The sequence below is a fragment of the Protopterus annectens genome, chromosome 3.part0 (genome assembly GCF_019279795.1).
Source record: "Protopterus annectens isolate FY-2018-M chromosome 3.part0, PAN1.0, whole genome shotgun sequence".
NCBI classification, from domain to species: Eukaryota; Metazoa; Chordata; order Ceratodontiformes; family Protopteridae; genus Protopterus; species Protopterus annectens.
This window is the reverse complement of record NC_056731.1, coordinates 1741720052-1741744025: the sequence shown is the minus strand read 5'-3', so window position 1 is coordinate 1741744025 and position 23974 is coordinate 1741720052. Positions and strand designations below refer to the sequence as shown.

The 23974-nt window shown below is 46.7% G+C and overlaps 1 protein-coding gene across 1 annotated transcript in view; it reads left to right on the top strand.

The window, feature by feature from the left end:
• The window catches only part of E2F3 (E2F transcription factor 3), a 793515-nt gene extending 772818 nt beyond the window's left edge, over positions 1–20697 (top strand). The window contains exon 7 of the mRNA XM_044065766.1: positions 19478–20697. Within this exon, the coding sequence (XP_043921701.1) occupies positions 19478–19728 (251 nt within the window). The 3' untranslated portion in view covers positions 19729–20697. The remainder of the gene's footprint in view (positions 1–19477) is intronic.
• Positions 20698–23974: the final 3277 nt, after the last annotated feature.

The following is a 23974-nucleotide window of genomic DNA, read 5'->3' as shown; positions in this document are numbered from 1 at the left end:
ATGTGATGACTGCAACAGTGAATACAACATCTACATTTATGGTAAGTGTACATAACTGTACTTTCTGAAAAGTTGTATAAAATGGGAGTGTAATTCATCATGAGACTGACAAAACTTTTGTCTGAATGTATTGGTCCTTTTGAATATTTCTTAGAACTTTCAGAGCACTGTACATGGACGCTGGAGTAAAAGTGCACTGGTTGACGTCTTTTAAAGTTGTACATGCAGATTGGTATTTAAATTGGTTGGGCTTGTGTGTTTTGGCATGTACAGAGAATGCTTAGTAGCCATATATTTCTAGTGGCAGAGTGCTGCTTTTTGGAAAAAAGTTTTACTAGTTTAAGCATGGAAACCTGCTAGGCCCATGATGCTTTCTAAGGGTGATAAAGTGGAGCTTTGTTTTGGTAAAGTGTTTTTTAGATTTTTCATCGTTGTGGCTGAACACTGTGGTTGCCTTTGTGACTTATTATTGGTAAAGTGACTTGCTTAGTCCTACAGTAGACAACTGGAGACATGGGGAAATCAAATCCTAGACTTGTAGAATGGAGATAGCAGCTCATATTCATGTTTTGTATAATTTTTACTTGCGTAATGCAAACTCTGTACAGAGCTTGTATGGCCTTGACTTTAATTCATTTCTCTGAAAATTCATGTCCATACCGCAGAAAAATATCATAATGTAGCTTGACAGACTGATACTATCTTAATGGTCATATAAGCCTGCTAATTATGGATACAGGTGCAGGGTATAAATCTGAAAGTTTCTATAGAAAATATTTTGGATAAATATGGAATGTTAAGTTGTCAATCTCGCCTTCATTCTTGCTGGATGGGTTCGGAGCCGATCCTCGGCTCCGACTCGGCACTTGCTAAGCTCGAGAATCACTTTTACCAGCTCGAGGCAGCCCTATATCCCATGATGCATGGCTGTAATTACCCAGATCTCGTTTGCCGCTTCGCTCATGAGGTCACCTTTTTTTACCAGCTCCTGGTAAGTGATTTTTCATTACTCTTTCAGAGATTTAACTTCCCCAGCTTTTAAAAATTTTATTCCCTTTTATAGTCAATAGTCCTCTATTCACTTAGACCCTATTCCCTTTAGTTTTTCTCGATCCCTTTATAATTTTTCTGTTAGTCAGGCCTTAGGCCTTCCCCTCCTAAACAATTCCTGTCAGGATTTTTTGTTAGGTGTGTTTGTGTTTTTGTTTAATTAGTGTATTTAAGGACTGAGTGTGTGTGTGATTGTGTGTAAACTCGATCATGTCAAAAGACACTAGGGTCTCAGGTTTTAAGAAGTGTGACTCGTGCTGTCAGAAGATGTCTCTGACAGACGGTCACACTTCTTGTATTTATGCCTGGGACCCCTACACCTGCAGGACTCCTGTGCTATTTGTCATTCTTTCAGCCAGAGAGTCCTGCAGGAGCGTAGAAATAAGTTGATCCTCAGGGGTCTCCTTAAGCCTGAGAGCTCCCCGGCTAAGGTCTGTTCCGGGAAGCCCTCTAAGCCACCCAAGACCCAGACTTTGGTGTCCAAGTCTGTGGCCTTGGTTCCGACTCCTCCAGAGTAGATATCGGCTCCGTCTGGAGCCGATCCTTCCTCCTTGGAAATTTCTGTATCGGCGCCGATCGGCACCGATACCCTGGCTTTGGCATCCGTGTCGGCTCCGTCTGGAGCCGATACCCTAGCTTCGAAGCATGTTTCGGCTCCGGCTGGAGCCGAGACCTCTCTACCTCAGCTTGGTGCCGATAAGCTGTCTGCTCCAACTGGGACCGAAGGTTCGTCGGCACCGATGGCTCCTTCGAGGAAGAGGTCTAGATCTCCTTCACTGGAGTCTATCCACTCGGCTCCGGCCTCCCCCATACTTTCGGAACGGAGCCATCGGAGCAGATCGTCAAGGTCTTCCAGACATTCAGACCACGACTTGGAGAGAGTGGTGAGTAGATTACTAAAATCACAGGCATTGGCCCAGATGCTCCATAGCCCGTCTCAGCAGACGATCGCTATTCCACACCCTCCTGAGATTCCTCCTTCGACTCTCCTTCGGAGCCGGAGATTATTGGTACCTTGACTGTTGCGGCTTCGGAGCAGATTCCACACCTTTCGGCTCCGTCCTCTTCGACTCCTATCTCCTCCTCGAGACCTTCCTTGGAGGGATCCGGTCGTCTGGTTTCCCTGGTCGGTTCCGAGGGGGGCGAGTGGCATCGGACCCTTGTCCGACCCCGCTCTCCCTCTCGGGGCTTCGGCCTTGGTGAGCTCAGCGCTGACATCTGCTTTGGAGCCTTCCCTTTCGATGGGGCAGGGGGTCCTTGTTTCTTCAGAGCAGGGTCTCTCGGCCCTCCCTGGGAGGGGAGCCTTCGAGGTGATGAGGAGTGTGCTAGCCCCCGAGCTTAGTCAACAGTCGGTTCCTTTAGCTCCTCCCTCTACGGTGCCTGTAGATGTCTCTTCCCACTCTCTTGCTCCCGGACACAGAGATCCATCGCCCCAGGTTTCCCCACTGGGAAGAACTTTCTCTTCCGAGGTTTCTCCTGATCCTTCAGGAGAGCCCCCGCGTAAGAGGACCTGCAAGAGGAAGCACTTAGACTCCCCTGAGTCTACGACATCAGATACCGACTTAGATGAGTCTGAGGGGTCCCCAAGATCCCCCTCTGAGGATGTCTCCTTTTCAGACATCCTAGAACTCCTAAAACAGAGGGGAAACTGGCCCTCCATTAATCCCTCCGAGGATGAGTCTGTATACCTGGAGGCTTTTGGATCTCGACCCTCCACCTCCTGGGTGTCTCCGCCTTTCGACCCCCTCATGGACGTGATAGCTAGAAAAGTGTGGGCATCTCCTGATTCTGTGGAACCAGTCCCCAGGAGGCCTTCTAAATTTATCACGGCCCCCACTGAGAAACAGTTTCTTACGAAAGGTGTTCCAGTTGATGCCATGGTGGTGGCAGCCGCCACCAAAAAGGAACTTGCAGATCCTTCCGTACCAGTCCATCCTCCTATCAAGGAGTCTAGGACCATGGACAGGTATGGTAAGCGGATGTTTTCCTCAGCGACCTTTGCTATGCATTCGCTGAATTATTTATGTCACTTCACCCGACTTCAAAGAGACATCCTCAAAGAATTGGGTGAGGTAGTACAGGATCCGTCAGCTGCTGGGGCTCAGGAGAAGATTGCCTCTTGGCTTGGAATCCTAAATTCCATTACTAACTCCTCCATGCGGCTCATTTCTTATGCAGCCGATGGGGCGAGTAGAGCCGCGGGAACAGGAGTGGCTCTTAGACGTCAGTCCTGGATGCGGCTTTGCAATTTCGCAGACCCCTTTAAGGCGTCCTTCACAAATTCTCCCTTTGATGGCACTACTTTGTTTGGGCCTCAGGTGAAGGACACATTAACCAGGTGCGAACAAGACGGCAAGACTCTTTCTGCCGTAGGAGTCTGTTTCTCCACCCCTTCTAGACCCCAAAGGTCAGAAGGGAGGGAAAATGTGGTTCCGCAAATCTCAGGGAGTCACGCCTGACGCACGTCGTCAATTTACCCCCAGAGGCAGAGGGGGTAATAACAACCGATGCCGCCCTAGGGGCAGAGGAGGTCCGCAGAACCAGGGCAGCAGAGAGCCTCTCTCTGACAAAGCCCTTCCAGCATCCCTGAGGTGTTGCCCGACTGCCCACCCTTGGAGGCAGTCGGGGGGAGATTGTCGCTGTACCCAGAAGCCTGGCTTTCCCTCTCTCAAGACAGATGGGTACAGTCGATCATATCCGAGGGTTACAAAATCCCCTTCGAGGAAAGCCCCTTCTTCAAAAAGGTTCCCTTCCAGACGTTCCACCCGGTCTAAGGGAGATTCCGAAGCTAGAGATATCAAAGCTTCTAAGAAAAAGGGCCATCCAACCAGTTCCAACAGATCAGTTAGAATCCGGAATCTACTTGAGGTTCTTTTTGGTTCCCAAAAAGACGGGAGACTGGAGACCAATATTAGACCTCAGCAGACTGAACAAGTCTGCCAAAAAGACAAGATTTCGGATGGTCACACTTCAATCGATTTTGCCCTTCCTGGGCAAATACAACTGGATGTGCTCCATAGACCTTCAGGATGCGTACCATCACATAAAAATCCACAGACGCTCCAGAAGGTTCCTCCGCTTTCGGCTGGGGACCAGTCCTTTTCAATTCAGAGCCCTGCCCTTTGGTCTCACTACAGCCCCCAGAGTGTTCACCAAATGCATGGCAGCGGTCACGGCTCACCTGAGACGTCAAGGATTCCAGGTGTTTCCGTATCTAGACTGGCTCCTATCAGCCACCACCAGGCATCAACTTCTCCAAGCCAGAGAATTATACTCTACGTCTCTGCGGTCAATTAGGAATTTCAATCAACTTCCAAAAGTCTTCCTTATCGCCCTGCCAATCTATTGCCTTTATAGGCGCAAATCTAGACACTACTCTGATGTCAGCAAACCTTACAAGTCAAAGAATCCTAGATATCCAAAACCACGTTCGGATCATCCTATCCAGCAAAAGGATACAAGCCAGGTTGGTCCTGAAAGTGCTGGGCCTCATGGCAGCTGCCATCACACTTCTCCCTCTGGCCCGTTTTTACATGCGCCTCCTACAATGGATGTTGTTCACTCAATGGTCCTACCAGCAGCTCCCCAATAAGGGAATCTTGCAGGAAATACCTACACTTCAAAGCAGGCTCTATGCACTATCAGTTCTCTGCACTACCCTTTGGGTTATCTACTGCCCCCAGGGTATTCACAAAGTGCCTAGCTCCAGCCATTGCATTTTGCAGGCAGGGAAATATTCAGATATACCCATACTTGGACGATTGTCTGATTCATGCAGAAAGCCAGTACTTGCTATCACAATATCTGGCATTTGTAAAGAAACTTCTGACCTCTCTGTTGTACACTATGAACAAAAAGAAATCTCAGCTGGTACCCTGCCAACAGATTGTATTCCTGGGAGCAAGCTTGAACACAACTTCCCAGATGTCTTTCCTCACTCCGGAGAAACAAGTTCATTGGACAACCTCCCTCAAACTATTGGCCACAAACCCCCAGCTATCTGCAAGGAAAATCCTGCAAGCCCTGGGGTTCATTGCCACTTGCATTCTACTAATTCCATATGCAAGACTGCATATGAGGAAACTACAATGGTATCTAAAAAGACTATGGTGTCAGCATTCTCAGGACCTGGAATCAATGATTCCTATCATTCCTTATATAAAGACAGAGTTCCTTTGGTGGGCAGAGGCCTGCTACCACAACAAGGGGCTCCCTTTCACTCTACCCCCTGCTGCCCAAGCCCTAACAGATGCATCAGACTATGCATGGAGGGCTCACTTGGCAGGCCAGTGCATTCAGGGCAAATGGAACCCGAGAAAGATGCACCTGCATATCAACCAAAAAGAAATGTTAGCTGTACAGAATTCTCAGACAGCCTTCAAAGACCGCATTCTTCCAGGACAACTATTGGTAAAGACAAGACAACACCGCAGTTATGTGGTACATAAACAAGCAGGGGGAACCCACTCGTACCCTCTCTGCAGACTGGCTATGTAGAACGCAGCCGTGAGCTACCGAGTGCACCTACAAGCTCAGTTCCTGCCAGGCAAGCTAAATTCACTGGCAGACGACCTAAGCAGAAATCTCATGGACCCACACGAATGGAAACTGGAACCAAAAATATTCAACCTCTTGAGGAACAAATGGGGGACTCCAAAGGTAGACCGGTTTGCTTCCCCTCAGAATTACCAATTGGACAAATTCTGCACAAGGACTCCCAACAGTCAATCCTGGAAAAGTGGATGCTCTGTCCTTTATCTGGGAAAGCCTCTCAATTTATGCCTTTCCCCCTCTGCCTCTCCTCTCGAAGGTTCGGCTAAAGATCAAACAGGACAAGCCAAGGACAATACCGATTGCACCAGACTGGCCATTCCAGCATTGGTACCCCCTTTTGCGCAGTATGACACAGCTGGAACCATGGCACCTGCCTCAGACCCCTTCCCTGCTGTCCCAGCAGGCGGGCCAGATTATGCACCCTCAGCTTCAAACCATAAATCTTGCAGCCTGGCTAATTCCTTGAGCTCTCCAATAGCATCCCTCAGTAAGCAAGTACTAGATGTCATTCTGGAGGCAAAGAAGCCTAGTACTAGAAAATCCTGTGCTGAAAAGTGGAAAAGATACTGTTCCTGGAGCCGGACTCAGGGAATGGGCACAATGGTGCCCAGCTTACCTCATATTCTTGCTTGGTTGCTCCACTTCCTTCATTAGCCTGGCTTCCTATGATCTCTAACCCCGTTAGAGATATAATAGTAGCTTCTCTAAAGTCCTCTACCAGGAGGATTTACTCTAGTAAGTGGAAACGTGTCTCTTTTTGGGCAAAGTCTAAGAACATGGATCCTTTTACTGCCCCTATTCAATCGGTCTTGGACTTTCTTGCTGAAATTTTTCGCTCCGGTTCTTCTGCTTCCACAGTTAAGGTCCAGTTGGCAGCAATCTCTAATTTCCATGTCTGATTTGCAGACCACAATATCATGTCTCACAAACTTTGTAAAGCTTTTCTCAAAGGGGTGTTCCTTCTTAAGCCCCCTGTTAGAGATCCTCCACCACAGTGGGACCTAAATTTAGTGCTCGCATCCTTGATTCTTCCCCCTTTCGAACCGGCTGCTACATGCTCATTAAAATGTCTTTCTTGGAAGACTCTCTTTCTAGTTGCTATTACTTCGGCTAGGAGAGTGTCGGAACTACATGTCCTCTGTGTTTGTCCCCCTTACTTGGTCTTCCACAAGGATAGAGTGTCCTTAAGAACCAATCCATCCTTTTTGCCCACGGTTGCTTCTAAAACAAATTTAAATCAATCCATTGACCTTCCTGTATTTTTTCCCAATTATTCTAACAGGGCAGAACAAAAACTGCATTGCCTAGATATTCATCGCCAACTCTGATATTATTTGGACAGAACAAAGCAATTTAGGAAATCTGATCAGCTTTTTCTTTCCTATGCTGAAAATAGGAAAGGTCTTCCTGTTTCTAAAGTAACCTTATCCAGATGGCTATCGTCCACCATTTCTGACATTTATCAGCTGAGGGGCAAACAGCTGATCTCAAAACCTAAAGCGCATTTTACTAGAGGTCTAGCCACATCTACAGCTTTTCAGGCTAGACTACCCTTGGACACTATTTGTGCAGCAGCCACTTGGGCCACTCCTCATACCTTCGTTTCTCATTACAAATTGGATTTGGCCACCAGGGACAGGGCAAGTTTTGGTTCCACAGTTCTGAAGAGTCTGTTCCATTGAGCCACCCAGGATAGGGGTGCTAGGGACGCGGTCCCATCCAGCAAGAATGAAGGCGAGATTGACAACTTAACATTTAGAAGTTATGTACCTACCATAACGTTCCATGTTAGTTGTCTTCTCTCGCCTTCTTTCTTGCGTCCCTCCCTCCTGTCCCCCTAGCCTGGACAGGCCTTGTTTTTCCCCTTCTCAGGGAGATTGTTCTCCCTCGGACACCAGTTAGCTTGGGCTGTCTGTTACCTGGTTCCTCTTTAGTCTTCTAGGCTAATTATTCTGCTTTCCTTGTAGAAAGATTGCAGGCAGTTTTCCTCTAGATACCAAACGAGATCTGGGTAATTACCGCCTTGCATCATGGGATATAGGGCTGCCTTGAGCTGGTAAAAGTGATTCTCGAGCTTAGCAAGTGCCGAGTCGGAGCCGAGGATCGGCTCCAAAACCCATCCAGCAAGAAAGAAGGCGAGAGAAGACAACTAACATGGAACGTTATGGTCGGTACATAACTATTAAATTTTAAGTTGTAGTTTGCATTTAGGTGGTACTTATGGTTCAGAAGTACTGTAATTGCTGTGCTTGGACCCATCATGTTATCTGTTTTTTGCTCTGTTCCCATTTAATGCCAAGTTTTGCTTGGGCTCCCCTGCTACTGTGAATTTGATCAGTTGCAAACAGAGTGAATGGTGTCCTATTCCAATGGTCTAGTATTCTACATGTGGGTTTACCCTTCTTCCTCTCCAATTCATCGGGCCAGGTTTCCAAAGATTCAGTCCCTCTAGGTGTGCGAGTCATCTGACGTGGCAGCAGGTACATGGGCCATAAGTGACGGCTGCACGCACCAGCCCTCAGAACTTTTCAGCCGCCAGTCGTATGCCACGTGCTCCTGCTTCTGGTGGACGTCTGATCAAAAAAGATTCAGTTAAATAGCCCGTTTGGAATTCTTTCAGTCCTACTTTGTTGATAACTATAGTCTGTTAATGTCATCCAGTAAGGGCGAGTGTGGTTGGCAGATTCCTCACAAAGACATGCATGACCACTGTCTGTTTTGTGTAGGCAAAGAAAACTACCATGAGAACTGTGCTATTTGCTGATCGTTTGTTCCTAAGAACGTGCACCGCCGTTTGCAAGCTCTAAACTTGGAGAATCAGCGCTTGAAACAATTAGTGTTGGGAATGGAGGCCGCACCTGACACCCTGTCTGAACCGCCTAGGAAGAGGGCCCAATCCTTGCAGCCTACATCTGCTGCCCCTCTGTCTGCCATACCTGTGTGTAGCCGACATCATCTTGACTGAGGATCCGGCATCCGCCAATACAGTTAAAGTGGGTACCTCTGAGGAAGGCGCAAAATCTCGAGCGGACGGCATGTCCACAGAGGATTTACTCGGGCCTGCCTTAGATACCAGGGGTGAACCAGCATTCACTCAGGGATCACCGGACGCCACCTTCGCCATTCTGACTGATCCTAGGCCTATGCCTAGCCAGACTCCGGCTAGGCCTTTAAAGAAAAAACAAAAAAACTAGACACCTCACTCCAACCGCTGAAAGCATGCCGGATTGGCAGGCCTTCAGCCAGAGTTTGTTCAATGCTTTCATGGCCCTTAGGCCTTCTGCAGAACCCTCTGCCACTGCTTTTCCCCTCCTTATTCCCAGACCTCCAACCTGGGAAAGGAGACTTGACCAGCCTGAAGAAGAGGAACTGTCTGATTCCTCTGAGGACTCTCTCTTATTCCTCCCAGATCTCATCCCCCTTGGGATATGGATCTCCTGAGGAGGGCTCTGTTTCCTCTGACTCCCCTGTAGAGGATCTTAGATTTGTTGAAACTATTAATAAAATGAAAGACCACTTTAAGTGGCAATCCTCTGTCTAATGTACAGAAAAGGTTTTATGACCAAATTCAAATAGACTCTCCCAATCCTCCTGCTATTCCTCGTATTCGACCTGCCTTTCTGGATGCTTTTACCTTGGCCTCCACTAGCCCGGACTCCCAACCTCCAGCCCCTTGGGGAACAGACCACTGTATAAAGTCCCTGCTACGGAGAAATTTCTCCAAGTGCCCTCCTGCTGACCCATTCACTATTTCCATCTCTATGGACAGGGCCTCCAAACTCCTACCTACCACTACTATCCTCCCGGCTGATAAACACAGCAAGTCCATGGAGAGGTTTGGTAAGAAAATTTATACTTCTGCCACCCTCTCATTTAGAGCCATAAACTACCAAACGCATATGACCAAATACTCCTTAGCTCTCCTGGACAAAGCCACTAAAGATTTGGAAGACATCCCAGACTGTGCAGCCAAGGCCTCCCTGTCTTCACTGATAGCACTCCTCTCTCAAGTGAATAGACACTCCCTGAGATGTAGCTAAAGCCTCACCCAGGTCAGCTGTCACTGATAGCACTCATCTCTCAAGTGAATAGACACTCTCTCTGAGATGTAGCTATGATGCTGCTGAAGCCTCACCCAGGTCAGCTGCATCAGCTTCAGTACTAAGGAGGTACTCATGGCTGCGACTACAGCCTCTGCCAGATGACTTCAGGGCCAAACTCCTGGGCGCACCTTTGGACCACTCTGCACTTTTTGGTGCAAAAGTGGTTGACCTATTTAAATCCTTACAATAAAAGGGAAAAGAAGTACAGGACTCTAAATGTATCCTAGTCTCGCGTATTCCCAAGTTTCAGAGGAACTACCCGACTAAGACCCAATTTATCAGGAAATCCTCCAGGCCTACAGCCCCCTGGTCTAGAAGACCCCTTAGAAGACAGGCCTCCTCAGACTAGGCTGTCTCAGTCTTCCAGCCAAAGCCCCCCCCCCCTCCTGATAGGGCAGGTAGTGTCTGACTGCCTGCCAAAATTTCAACCCCCACCCCTCCATTCCCCTTTTTGCCAGTCTTTCTCACGGTCTCCCTGCGTTCTCTCATTACCACAGACAAGTGAGTTCTGTCCATCATACAGGACAGCTACTTCATGTCATGGATCTCACCCCCACCAAGGCTGGGCATACCACAGCCTCCCCCAGTCATCTATCCCTCCTCCATCAGGTTTTGCAAACCCTGCTTCTTCAGGGCACCACAGAGCCAGTTCCAGCACAAGCAAAAAGAAAAGGATTCTACTCCAGAATCTTTTTGGTACCTAGAAAAGAAGGCCCATGAAGGCCAGTTCTTGTTCTCTCTCGCCTCAACCCCTTCCTAAAAGTCCCAACTTTCAGGATGCTCACCCTACCTACCCTCTTTCCTCTCATCCTTCCACAGGGTTTCATGGCAACCCTGGACATAAAGGATGCTTTCAGGAGAGATTCCTGGCAGGCCCATCTCACTTTCAGTTCTGTGCCTTACCCTTTGGACTTTCTACTGCACCCAGAATATTTGCAAAATGCCTCGCTGCAGTCATTGCCTACTACAGGGGAAAAAGGGATCCAGGTATTCCCTTACCTAGGCGACCTCCTAATCCAGGCAACGGACAAGGAAACTCTTCTCTGCCACTCCCAGGACCTTCTGATTATCCTGCAGTCTCTAGGGTTCATGATCAACTTTTCAAAGTCCCACCTTTATCCCACACAGGATGTTGTGTTCCTTGGATGCAGAATCAGGACAGACCTCATGAAGGCCTTCCTTCCAGCAGAAAAAGTGGCATCTCTCCAAAACCACCTTCTTTCTGCCATACAATCAACAGAACTTAACTGCAAGACAATTTCTGAGACTTCTAGGCTACATGGCAGCTACCATTCCCATGTTGCCCCTAGCAAGGATGCACATGAGGAAACTTCAATAGTACCTCTAGTCGGTGTGGACCCAACACTTCCCAACCTCTGGAGTTCAGGATCCCGTTGTTCCCCTACTTGCATCAGGAACTGAGGTGGTGAGTGCCTCAGGTAGCCCAAAACTAGCCCCAAACCCCGACCTGTCTCTAAATACTCTCTTCCTCCCAGACCCATCTACACAGATGCCTCAGACCTGGGCTGGGAAGCGACTCTGGGGGGGAAAGGAAAGTACAAGGTTTGTAGGCACAAACAAGGTCACACAAATGTGCGGGAAATGAGGTCCATTTTCCTTGCATTACAGGCCTTCCAGGCATACCTAGAGCATGGCCCTCTAAAGATATTCACAGAAAACACCACAGTCCTGTGGTATCTCAAGCAGGGAGGAATCAAATCCTACCTCCTCTGCAGACTAGCTTTGCAGGTGCGGGAACTCACTACGTCACAGGGATCACCCTCCCGGTAGCCTAAATCCCATCACTGCACAACTCCCAGGCAGATTACCTAAGCAGCACCACTTCAAACAACCACGAATGGATGCTACAAAGAGATGTTCCTAACAATTGTTTACAGATGTGTATTCCACCGATGGACGTGCCTGCCTCCTCCATAAACAGACAGCTTCCTGGCTACTGCACCAGGGCACCAGACCCTTAGGCATTAGTAACAGATGCCTTTTCAATAACCTGGAAGGGGAAATTCCTGTATGCATTCCCCCCTTCCCTCTGATACAAAGGGTCCCGCTGAAAATTCAGCGGAACTCTCCCAAAATCTTGCTGGTGACTCTCTATTAGCCAAGACAGCACTGGTTCCCTCTTCTTCACCTGTCCAATGACAATCACCACAAGTTACCTCCTTCAGTGGACCTGCTCACACAGAACAAGGGGACTCTGATACACTCACAGTGGCAATCCATGCACCTCTCCCTGTGACTGATAGGACTCTGATCCCTTTCAGACACCTATATACTGAGAATGTGCTCACTGCCCTGCAGGAGGCCAGGAAACCCAACACAAGGAAATTCTATCTCTAAATGGAAAAGGTTTTCCATTTGAAGTCAAAAGACAGTTGGACCCGCTGGAAAGCAATATTCCTCTCATCCTGTCTTACTTGTGTGAACTAATGCAGACAGGGCTGTCATACTAGTCTCTGAAAGCACACTTGTCTTTTGTCTGCAATCTCTGCCTGCCTTTCTCTGGAGCCTCCCCTTGCATCCAGACTCCCCTCTAAATTGTTCCCCAAAGGGGTACTGCACTTGAGACCACCCAGGAAACCATCTCCTCCCCTTGGGACATTAACTATGTATTAGAAAAACTCACTCTAGCTCCCTTTGAACCAGCAGACAAAGCTTCCATAAAAGTTTGCACATGGAAAACTGATTTACTGGTAGCTCTGACCTCAGCCAGAAGGGTCTTAGAAGCTGCAAGCTCTTATGGCTACACCACCATTTTTAGTCTTCCACCTGGACAGGGTGACTCTCAGGACTAATCCCGTCATTCACTCCCAAAGTAGTGAATGACCTATCCTTGAACCAGGCCATCCAACTGCCTACCTTCTTCCCCAACCCACAGGGGGATAGTGAGTGTACTTCATTCCCTAGACGTCCACAGACAACTTTGGTTTTATCTACATAAAACCAAACCTTTTAGGAAATCAGGCAATCTCTGTCTCCTTCCACCGAAGAGCCCTGGGGAAAGCTGTGAGCAAACAGACCATTTCGGCCTGGATCTCCAGGGCCATTTCCTCCTACCTACACCATGGAAAGACCATCTCAAAGCTCACTCCACCAGAGCAATGGCCTCTTCTGGAGCCTTTTTAAGGGGTTAGACACTAACTCCATACTTGAGGCAGCTACTTGGTCTTCCGTGCACATCTTCACCAAACAGTACAAACTGGACCATATCTCCTGAGCTAGGGCGGGATTTCCCAGGGCTATCCTACACGGGTTCCTGGAAACATCATCTAGGCTACCTCCCAATCCTCTGTGAGCTTTGGCACTCGCCCACATGTAGAATACTGCAACAGTGGAATAGAAGGACATAGGAAAGTTGTGTAAAATCTTACCATAGCCATAGATGTCCTTCTCTTCCATGTTGCAGTATTCCTTCCCCTCTTGTCAGATTGCACTTGCTTTCCTGGGTGACACTGGACAGACTGAGTACTTTTCAGGTTTTCATTGACACTGGACGGGCTATTCCCTTTCAGGACTGACTCCGACTGGGGCCTTTCTTTTTGTTTTGAGGGCTGGTGCATGCAGACGTGACTGATGGTCCACGTACCTGCTGCCATGTCAGATGTCCGATGCACCTAGAGGGACTGAAAATCTTTGGAAATCTGGCCGGATGAACTGCAGAGGAAGGGAGGATAAACCCACATGCAGAATACTGCAACATGGAAGAGAAGGACATCTGTGGTTATGGTAAGATTTTACACAACTTTCTGAAGTTGAGAATGTCTTTAATTCTACTGGTTAATTTTAAAACTAACTTTATCGTGTCAGATCTAGCATTGTCCTCCTGTGCCAAGGTGAGTCGCATTTAAAGTTAGTAATGCAGACTGAATCAGTGCCAGTCTGGTGGTTCAGAGAATTTTGATTGGGGCTAATCATAGACAATGTACCAGTTTGCTGTGGATGTTTCCATTGACTACACTGTGTAAAAATAAGCAGCATGCAATCACTGCATTGCTTGAAAAGCTGTTGGCAAGTAAAGGGATTTGGCAGATCTCTTGTAGCTGTAGTTCCTATGTTAAATGCATTATTGGAGGTGCTTGATGTTCTTTGTGTTTCACTGTTGCAGTCATCACATTTGGATTATCCCTGCCAGGGTAGCCCTCAGTCTGTCCAAATACCAGAGGTTTAGTATTCCTACGTCAGTTGCTGTTGTTTCAGGACTGACGTCAAGTCGTCAGTAGTATAAATTAAGGCAGCCGACGCCATCACGTCTGTCTTTCGTGCCAAGGAACCAGAAGCAGTTCGCACAAGTGCCGGTCAGCCGCTTCCTGAGTTTTCATTTTCCGAATTGAAGTCTTCTAAAGCTAAGTACCCTGTTGGGGACCCTTTTTTCTTGCTCTAACTGATGTCAGAAAAAGATAATTGTCTTGCCTGTGGAAAGCAAATACCACACAGAGACTTTCATTCATTACTGCGTCACTTGCTTAGGCCAAGACCACTATGTCCCTAGCTGTCGCTTTTGTGCTTTGTTCAATGCCAGAACTATACGTCATTGGGCCCTTATTGTAGCTAGATATTTTCGCTCACAGTCCTTGATTTTTGATATGGCTTCGGTAAGCCATCCGACAGCAGATCTTCCGAAAAAACGTAAGGATAAAGACCAAGACAGACCGCACAGGTCCAAACTTACTAACGACCCTTCCGTTAAGCTAGTCGTCAGTTCTCCAGTCCTCAGTGAGGTGCTTTTGCAGCCCCTGATGCCTGCTTCTGTGGATTCGCAGACCGCTGCAGAGACCCTTTCAGAGTCCGGTATGCCGCAAAACTCTTCGACTAAGGATCCTGCGATTGTCTCTACCTTGGATGGGTCTGGAGCCGCTGAGCAGGCACCGGCTTCCAAGGAAGTACTTCACTACCGATTCTTAACGCAAACCGACGACTTATTTCACATCTACTGTTTTTTTTTCAAAAACTACAAAGTTTCTAAGGCCCAGGGTACGAACCACACCCAAGAAACAGACGACCCCATCTCAGGCTCCTGCTTCCTTCCCTCAATCTCAAATGCTTAAAATGGTAGAAGACCTTATAATGCTGATCGGGGGAAGCCAAGCTGCTTCTTCCAAAAGAAAGAGATTTGTCCCCAGTAGTTTTATCTGAACAGGAGTCCGATGACTCTGATGCATCTGAATATGAAGACATGCAACCTCTCTGCTTATGAGGATTCTGATGCACAGGAATCCATTCCTTCAGCCTCTCCACCCAAGGATTCTTCCTTTGGGGAAACCCTTCATACTTTAAGGGAGCATTTCCAATGGGAATGTCAGGACTACCCTCAGTCTAAAAAGAGACTCGGAATTCTTAGATCTTTCACAACACAGACCCTTGGCCATTCCTCCTGCCCTGGATGCTGTGGATGATGTTTTCATGGAATCCAGTTTGACTCCTGACACCCTCCCTCCTGCTCCCAGAAAACCTGACTGGTATTTGACTCCCTGACTCTCACAAATTTCTTTTCAAAAATCCTACTACTGACCCTGAGGTTATCTCCCAAGGACCTAAAGGAATTAAAGCAAATTCTACTAAGAATCCCACCCCCTCAGATAGGAATTCCCGCACATTAGACAGATGGGGTAAAAAGGTATACATCTCTGCTACTCTTGCTATTAGAGTACTAAAGTATCAGTTCCATATGCTAAAATTTTATCAGCATACCATGGAGCTCCTCAAACAAAAAATATATTTTCCTGCTTGTGCAGAAAATATAGTTACAAGAGTTTTAATGCATTCTGCAAGTCAAGTAACTAAGCACACCTTACACTGTGGTTTTGATACCCTAGAAGCATCTTGCAGGGCAGCAGTCACCGGTTCTGTCCTTAGAAGGCATACTTGGCTTAAGGAACAGCCCTAGCCAGACCATGTCAAATCTAAACTATTAGATGCACCCTTGCACAAAGGCAACTTATTTGGCACCAAGGCAGAGGAGGTCTTAAAAAGATGGAAGAAAAAGCTAAATCTATGCAGATAGTTAAGGATTTCCTGCAGGTCTAGCCACCCAGGTTCAGTAGGCATTGCCCCTCCAAGCACTGGTCCTTTCCTGCCCTCTCCAGGTCAGGGAAGCAGACCCCCCCCCCAGACAACAGCCACAGGGAATGCAGAGATCATAGCAAAGGAGTACCTCCACTTCTAAACCAGGGAGTGCAAAGCCACCCCCTCATGGTAAGAACTCACAGTGATTTTCCACTTCTACCCCCTCCCTCTGCCCGCCTGCACTTGCCCTTGGGAGGAAAACTCTCCTTCCACGCAAGCACCTGGGCCACCATTACCAACGACCGCTGGGTCCTCAACAGTGTCCCAGAGATACAAATTTTCTTTCCACACACTACCAACCCCAGAAGGGTTCCCAGATCTTCCTCCAAACCAGTGGACAGAGGCCAAAAAGCAAGTCCTTTACCTGCTGTCTGAGGGCAATAGAGCACGTTCCTGCAGATCAGATAGGCCAAGGTTTCTACTCCAGGCTCATCCTGGTACCCAGAAAAGAGGATACTTGGTGCCCCCTCCTCGATCTATCCATCTTCTTGGTGATACCAAAATTCAAAATGCTCACCCTCCAGCAACTACTACCTATGCTCTCCAAGGATGCTTGGCTGGCCACACCAGACCTAAAAGAGGCCTACCTACACATACCAATCAGGGAATCATGCAGGAAATATCTGTTTCAGAGCAGGATCTTTGCAATTTCAGTTCTCTGTTCTTCCCTTTGGCTGATCTACTGCTCTCAGAGTTTTCACAAAATGTCTGGCTCCCGCCATTGCTTTTTTGCAGGCAAAGAAATATTCAAATGTACCCATACTTAAGACGACTGCCTAAATCGGGCAGACAGGAAAAGCTGCTCAAGCACCTGGACTTTGTAAAGGACCTACTGACCTCCTTAGGGTACACCGTCAACGAAATGAAATCCAAACTAGTACCCACCCAAAACGTTATATTCCTGGGAGCAAGCCTGGACACAGTATCCCAGATGGCATTCCTTACAGCAAAAAAGCAAACTTACCTGACAGCCTATTTCTCTCAACTAACCACCAGACCCCACTTATCCGCAAGGAAAATCCTGCAAGCTCTGGGGTTCATGGCATCTTGCATTCTACTCATTCCATATGCCAGACTGCATATGAGGAAACTTCAGTGGTACCTAAAAAGGCTTTGGTGTCAACACTCTCAGGACCTGGAAACTTATACCAGTGATACCTTGCCTACGGAAAGATTTTCTGTGGTGGGCAGCAGCATGCCACCACAACAAGGGACTACCCTTCTCACCACGCCACGCCTCCCAGACCCTCACTACAGATGCATCGGACTATCCCTGGGGTGCACACCTGCACGGCAGGTGCATACATGGCCAATGGAGCCCACATCAAATACATCTGCACATCAACCAAGAAGAGATGTTAGCTGTCCAGCACACATTGACAGCTTTCAGACCCCTTCTCTCCCCAAGGGCTCTACTGATCAAAACAGACAACACCACTGTAATGTGGTATATCAACAAGTAGGGAGGTACTCACTCCTACCTTCTATGCAGGCTCTCCATGACCCTTTGGCACACAGCCTCAGCCATGCAACTTACACCTGTTAGCACAATTCCTGCCAGGCTCTCTAAACTCTCTCTGGCAGACAACTTAAGCAGAAATCTTCTGGACCCACATGAGTGGCAGCTAGACCAAAGAACCTTCGCCCTTGTAACTCAGAAATGGGGCACCCCGAAGGTCGACCTCTTTGCTTCCCACTCCAACCATCAGCTCAGCAAGTTCTGCACCAGGGAGCCTTACTGCAGGGCCTGGAAAGTGGATGCTCTATCCTTCCAGTGGGTCAACCTCTCTGTCTATGCATTTCCCCCACTACATCTCATTACAAGGGTACTGTTCAAAATAATGGAGGAAAAACCGAGAACAGTCCTGACTGCCCCAGACCTCCCACGCCAGCACTGGTACCCACTGCCACCATGGCATCTCCCTCAGATCCCAGCACTCCTGACCCAGAGGAAAGGAGAATTCATGCATCCCCAATTGCAGACCCTCAATTTGGCAGCCTGGCTTATTCCCTGATCCCTGTACTAGCTGCCAATCTCAGTACACAGGTTCTAGATGTTATACTTGAGGGCAGACAGCCTAGCACTAGAAAGTCCTTATGTTGACAAATGGAAAAGGTTCTGCACCTGGATCCAGGCTAAGGGAGCCGATACCACACAGCCCTCCCTACCTCTCATCCTGGATTACCTAGCTGTTCCTTTTCCTCTTAAAATTCATGCCTCTGCTATCTCCGCTCATTTCAGCACTGAGCAACCTCTTTTTTCACACCCTCTCATCAAACCGTTCCTAAGAGGGGCTAGCAACTTGAGGCCACCCAGAAGAAAGAGCACCTACCCTAGCTTGGTACCTAAACTTTGTGCTGGAAAAGCTCACCCTGCCCCCCCCCCCCTTGAACCAGCTTCAGCAGAGTTAGTTTTTGTCATGAAGACAGCCTTGCTTCTGGCCATCACTTCAGCAAGGAGAGTATCTGAGCTACAAGCACTAATGGCTGTAGAGCCCTTCATCATTTTCCATGCTGACAGGGTCTCCGTCAGGACTAACCCATCCTTCATGCCAAAAGTCATGTCCAGTGCGGTTCTCAACCAAGCCATTCATTGCCCACCTTTTTCCCCTAACCCACAAAACAAGGGGGAAGGATCCTGTACTCTCTAGATGTGCACAGACAGATCAGATTCTATCTAGACAGGACTAAATCATTCAGAAAGACTGATCAGTTAATCAGCTTTGCTGCAGGAGCAGAGGGCAAAGCCATATCCAAACCATTTCCAAATGGATAGCACACTGCATCCATTTCTGCTACAAGCAACGCAGGATATCTCCCCCTAAGGGGGTCAGGACTCACTCTACCAGAGCAGCTTCCACCTCTGCAGCTTTCCTCAGAGGAGCCACCAGGAACATCCTGGAGGCTGCAACATGGACATCTGTTCATACCTTCACCAAGCATTACCACCTGCCTATCTTCTCCAAATCCAGGGCAGGCTTTGCCACTGCAGTCTTGCAGGGCATCCTAGCCAGCCCCCAGTCTTCTTGACTGCCTCCACTCTTTTCCTCAGCTTTGAGAATCAACCCAAATGTGATGACTGCAAGAGTGAAACAAAGAACATAGTACAGTTGTGTACACTTACCATAAATGTAGATGTTAGAGTGTATTCACTGTTGCAGTCCTGGTTTCCCTCCCTCTATCCCCCTTTTTCTCTTTCTCCTTACAAGGATCTTTTTGGTATTTACTTTCTACTGGTGGGGTTCTTCCACCATATCCTGGCTCCCACTTGGGGGCTCCTGACAGGGCAAGAAAAACTGATGTAATGGCGTTGGCTGCCTTACTTTGTACTACTGACGACAGTCCTGAAGCGACAACAACCGAGACAGAAATACTAAGCCTCTGGTATTCGGGCTGACTGAGGGCTACCCTGGCAGGGATAACCCAAATGTGATAACTGCAACAGTGAATACACTCGAACATCTACATTTATGGTAAGTGTACACAACTGTACTTTTTGCAGAGTCCATTTAATATCTGGAAGGGGAAATTGCAGGAAGTGACTTGGCAAAATCATGCTGATAAGCCTGCTGTCCTCCCAAGAGATTGTTGGTTAACTGAAGTTCATACAAGTAAAAAAACTGAAGTAGGCTTTAAATGTGCTGTGTGAAACATTCATTTCTGTTTAACATTTTTTTTTCTTTAATTAGGTGATGTCCCTTGCATACAAGCATCATCATGTCCTACGTCAGCAGTTTCCCCATTGATTTCACCATCAATTTTATTACATCAAATAGAAGACCAGCACTGTTCCCTAGAGGGAGCATTAGTAAACCTTTCGCCACCACTACCTCATGAAGACTATCTACTTAGCCTTGGAGATGATGAAGGGATTAGTGACCTTTTTGACGCTTATGATTTTGATAGAATTCCCACATTTGATGAGTTGATATGCAGCTGATAGTGGTAAAGTGCTATTCCTCTGAGCCCGATTTCTTCATCTGTGAAACTGGAATGGCTGCATTTTCAGACAGGCCATAACCATGAGAATTATAAGCTGTCATTGTCTTGAAGTTCAGCACTTTCTTGAATTGGTGGAATGTTTTTAAGACCAGCTGTTTTAGCCCTATTCAGAAGAGTCTGTGGATAATTCTATGGGACCTTGCAGTTTTTGCTGTCGAAAGGAAGAGTTGAAAAGTAATGAAAGGCTTCCTTAAAGGGGGATCTGCACAACAGTGAAACAAACCATATATTGCTTTGTCATCACCTGTCTTTGCCCTCCTGTGAAACAAGTGTTCTGTGAGCATGAAAGTGCAGCTGAAGTGTTCCATGATGGAGGGAGGGGGGAGGATCTGATGTTTCCATAATTGTTGCACATTTTTGTTTGTACCTGTAATCCATGTTGAAATATATAAAATTGCTTATGCATTGCTCTATAGAAATGAACATTGTAGGCTGGGTGTCTACACAGAATCATGTCAGTCTGTCGATAGCCATAAAATCAGTTGCAGATAGGAAACATGCCAAATCAACTTTGTCAAATATCTGTGGCAAGTTATTTTGGGGGATTACAAGTCTCCTTGCACTGTCTCTTGTGAGGGTACCCCCAAACTTAAATATATGTACTCTGAGGTCAAATATTAGTGGAGAAAAGAACTCAACGATCTCTGAATGCGGTTTCAGCAGTATTCCCCCAACCTTCTGGCATTTGACTTAAAGGTTGTCAGTAGAATGACATTTTCCCCATCTACATGGCTGTTCCATTTAGGGCTTTCCCTCTTGACCCAGTTTCCATTTTCATGAACTGTTCTTGGTTTCCGGGTTGGTAATATTGCACCAAAAAATTATTTAGCAATGCAGTACATATTTTCACACAGATGCTTGGTATTGTGCTAAAGAATTAAATTATTTGTCATTACTTTACATTTAACTTGCTTTCCTTCTTTGTTTTTTTTTTTTTGTTTTTTTTTTTTTTTTTGTGGCACACCTAAATGGATTCATGTGTCTTAATATAAACTTATATCCAGTAGTAAAGGTAAGCACTGCAAATTCAGATGAACACTTCCCAAAAATGTATTGTTGAATTGTTTTTAATGTTCTGTTTTGCTGCTATGTTAGATTATAGCAGTCCTACAGTTTGGGCATTTGGATTCCTTAGAATCATTTTCCCAGTGCTTACTAGGGGGCTGCCCTGTGTGTAGTGTAAAGGTGCTTCACGAGTCTTTTCAGCATCACTTCAGAAAACACTATCATAACGCTAACAATGCCTGTTAGGGGTTATGTGTGTTAATTCTAGCAGTACTGAGTGGTGGTAGTAGTAAAGGAGTAGAGAATGTTATTCCCCACTTCATATTTTGTGTTCAGCTCTGTCCGTATTGCCACCTGTTTCTCCATCATTCTTTACCTGGCGAACTTAGTTTCACAATGTGCTTTTGTCCTCTCTCCTATCTTCAGTAACAGGACTACTGATCTTTAGTGATCAGGCTTAGAGAATCCAGGGCTTTGGCCTTTTCCTGTTTACTTATTATGCTGTTCTTTCTGCTGGCCCTCGCTTGCGTTAATATGAGTCACACGAATGTTTATCCCTGTCTGGTACCTGCCCCCCCTCCTTTTTGAAGTGAGGGAGCACTAGCACCAAAGTGAAATGTTACTGTTTCTTGTTTGATGCCTTTTGGTTTGCTATAGGAAGTGGATATCTGGTCAGCTTACGGGAGGAGTAAGCCAGGCTTCTAGAAGGTGATGGCTAGTGAACAAGGCCTGCTCTTCATTCACTGTTTTTTGGTTTTCATTTCAGAAAATAGACACCATTGCTTGACAGTTTTCCGGTATTTTATGTAAGTTAACTTGATTTTTACCTTAGTAGTCTTGGGTGTCAGTTTGTCTTCTGAACTCCACTCCCAGCCCTGAAAATTGCAGTCCTATCATAGGCATTCATTGGCCAGAAGCATGTACATAGTTCATGACTTCCCTCTGTTTTCCTCCACTGTTGTATGGATATTGGTAGTGATGCACATGTTTGAAAAGTTTGTTTGATGGGCAGGTTCATACCTCTTATCCCTGTAGCAGTAAAATTAAGTGTTCTGTGATCCTGTCATGGAGTAGAATGACGTGCCTTGTCGTAAGTGCCAGGGTGCAGTAGTAACCTTTGAAATATTAATGCTTAATGGAGTTCACTGGGATATTTAAGCCCTATTTCTTTACTCCTTTCAGAAACACCCAAGTAAGCTTGTGGCAAGTAGCAGTAGCAGATATGGGTCATTCTAACTCCATGATGGTCTTGATTGGGGTTACTGTCCAGCATAAAAGTACCTGGGTACTGTTCCCTTTGTTCCAAATAAGGCAATTATCCTTTAAAATCACTCCCAGCAGGGCTGACTGGGTGTCTTACCTGTTCAGATCCCATTTCTCCCTAGTAAGCACGGCACTGCCAAAATCACTGGTAAGCCTGGGTTGAATATGGTCAAGACATTTTCTGTGGCGTCCACACTGGGCTATGTGATCTACTGTAAACTTTTCTGCATCAACTTATGGCTTGGGTGACCAGCTTTGACATATGCCTCTCCAGGGTGGAGTAGCTGAGGCTACTCTCTTGAGGAGCTTAAACAGGTTATTTTGCTAAGTCGTCTTCAGCCTGGCACTGCAGGGTCTATTTGATCTTTTTTAGACAAAATGAGTTGTTGCCACCATTAAAGACTGACCAGTTGTAATCTCCATCAGTTCTTCACTTTGTCAGCCAGTTCTTCCAAGAAGCATCCTTCTTAGACCAAGTGCTATTGGACATCGGACATTCCTGGCCACTCCCAACTGCAGTTTGTCCCCCTGACCTACCAGTCAGTCTTGGGTTTCTTCTAAGGTTACCCATTTCAAGGGGGGGGTGCTAGGATTACCTAAAGTCAGGAGGTGTATCACTTTGTCATAGGCTGCAACCTCTTAAGAGTGCTTAGATTCTTCCCCAGTGAAGAGGCCCTTGGAGCTGTAGGAATGGGTCCATACAACTAGCATGGGCTGTGAAGGCTGTCCATTTTAGAATAAGGTAATGGGTTCTTGTCTTGCTGATTTTTGTTCTTGAAGGGACAAAGTTTGTTTCTAAACTTGGATATCAGTAGCTTCAGCAACCTTAATTCATGTTCTGGATGATTCTGTAAGTGTATTTTCTGTCACAGGATGCATGTGTAATTGACTTATGGCATGTGGTCTGTGGGGGAGGTTGCATAAGAGGTTCATTTTACTTTCTCTTCATGAATATTTATCAAGGTGCTGGTAGCTGCTCTGGATGTCTTGCTAAGGAAGACACTGCACAAGTTTTTTTATGGTTGGTTAGTTTCTAGGGATGCTGTCAGACACCCTGTAGTAACATCGCTGGCAATGTTGTTCCCATGGTAGCTGACTTTGCAAGTAGATTTTCTCATCTAAGTAGTCCCCTTTGATGCCTCCTATAGGCGACCTTTAGCAACAAAGAGCTGATCACTGCCCCCAATCTGAGGATATCTGTGAGGTCATGTATTTTGCTGCTTAGGTAAAAATAGTGGGGGGTCCTGGCTCAAACCTACTAACCTTAATGACTGACTGGCATGATTTTTCTTTTACACCTTTTTAGATAAGGTGGTTAAACTGGCTGACTCTGACTCTTGAGTTGGTATTTATTGCTGCTGTAGCAATGCCCTCCGATATACTTCAGATGTTACCAGCACAGCAACAGTTCTTGCTAGTTACTCTGAGTTTTCCCCTTCTGGAAGTTTGTGAAACTAGTGCTAGTTCTGATTCAGACATGATTAATCAGTCATGTGGTTTTGGAACAAACCTAGGAAGGCACTTGTTGATATTTGACCCTCTTTTATGAGAGGAATGCCTTGTCTGACTCTGGGCAGTGTGTAGTAACATTGGTCTGCACCATTTTCAACACAGAGGAATGTGGTCTCCCTTTAAGAAAGGGTGGCAGATGCATTTCCTCCCAGCTAGGGAGAGTGCCTGTATTCCCATTATTCTTTCCGATTCCACTACTGATAGCAGAATGGTGAGGGACAAATTATCCTGCCTGTGCTGATGGCTAAGAAAGTTGTGATTTCAGACTGGCAGTGTAGGTGACCTTTCAAGTACAAGGAAGTCCCTTCCACACAGTTGGTGACATCAGTTTCCATGATGTTAGAATGTGTCTGTGCTTTAGATCTCTTGAATCCTGCCTGAACATCAGCCTTTGTATCCAAGGT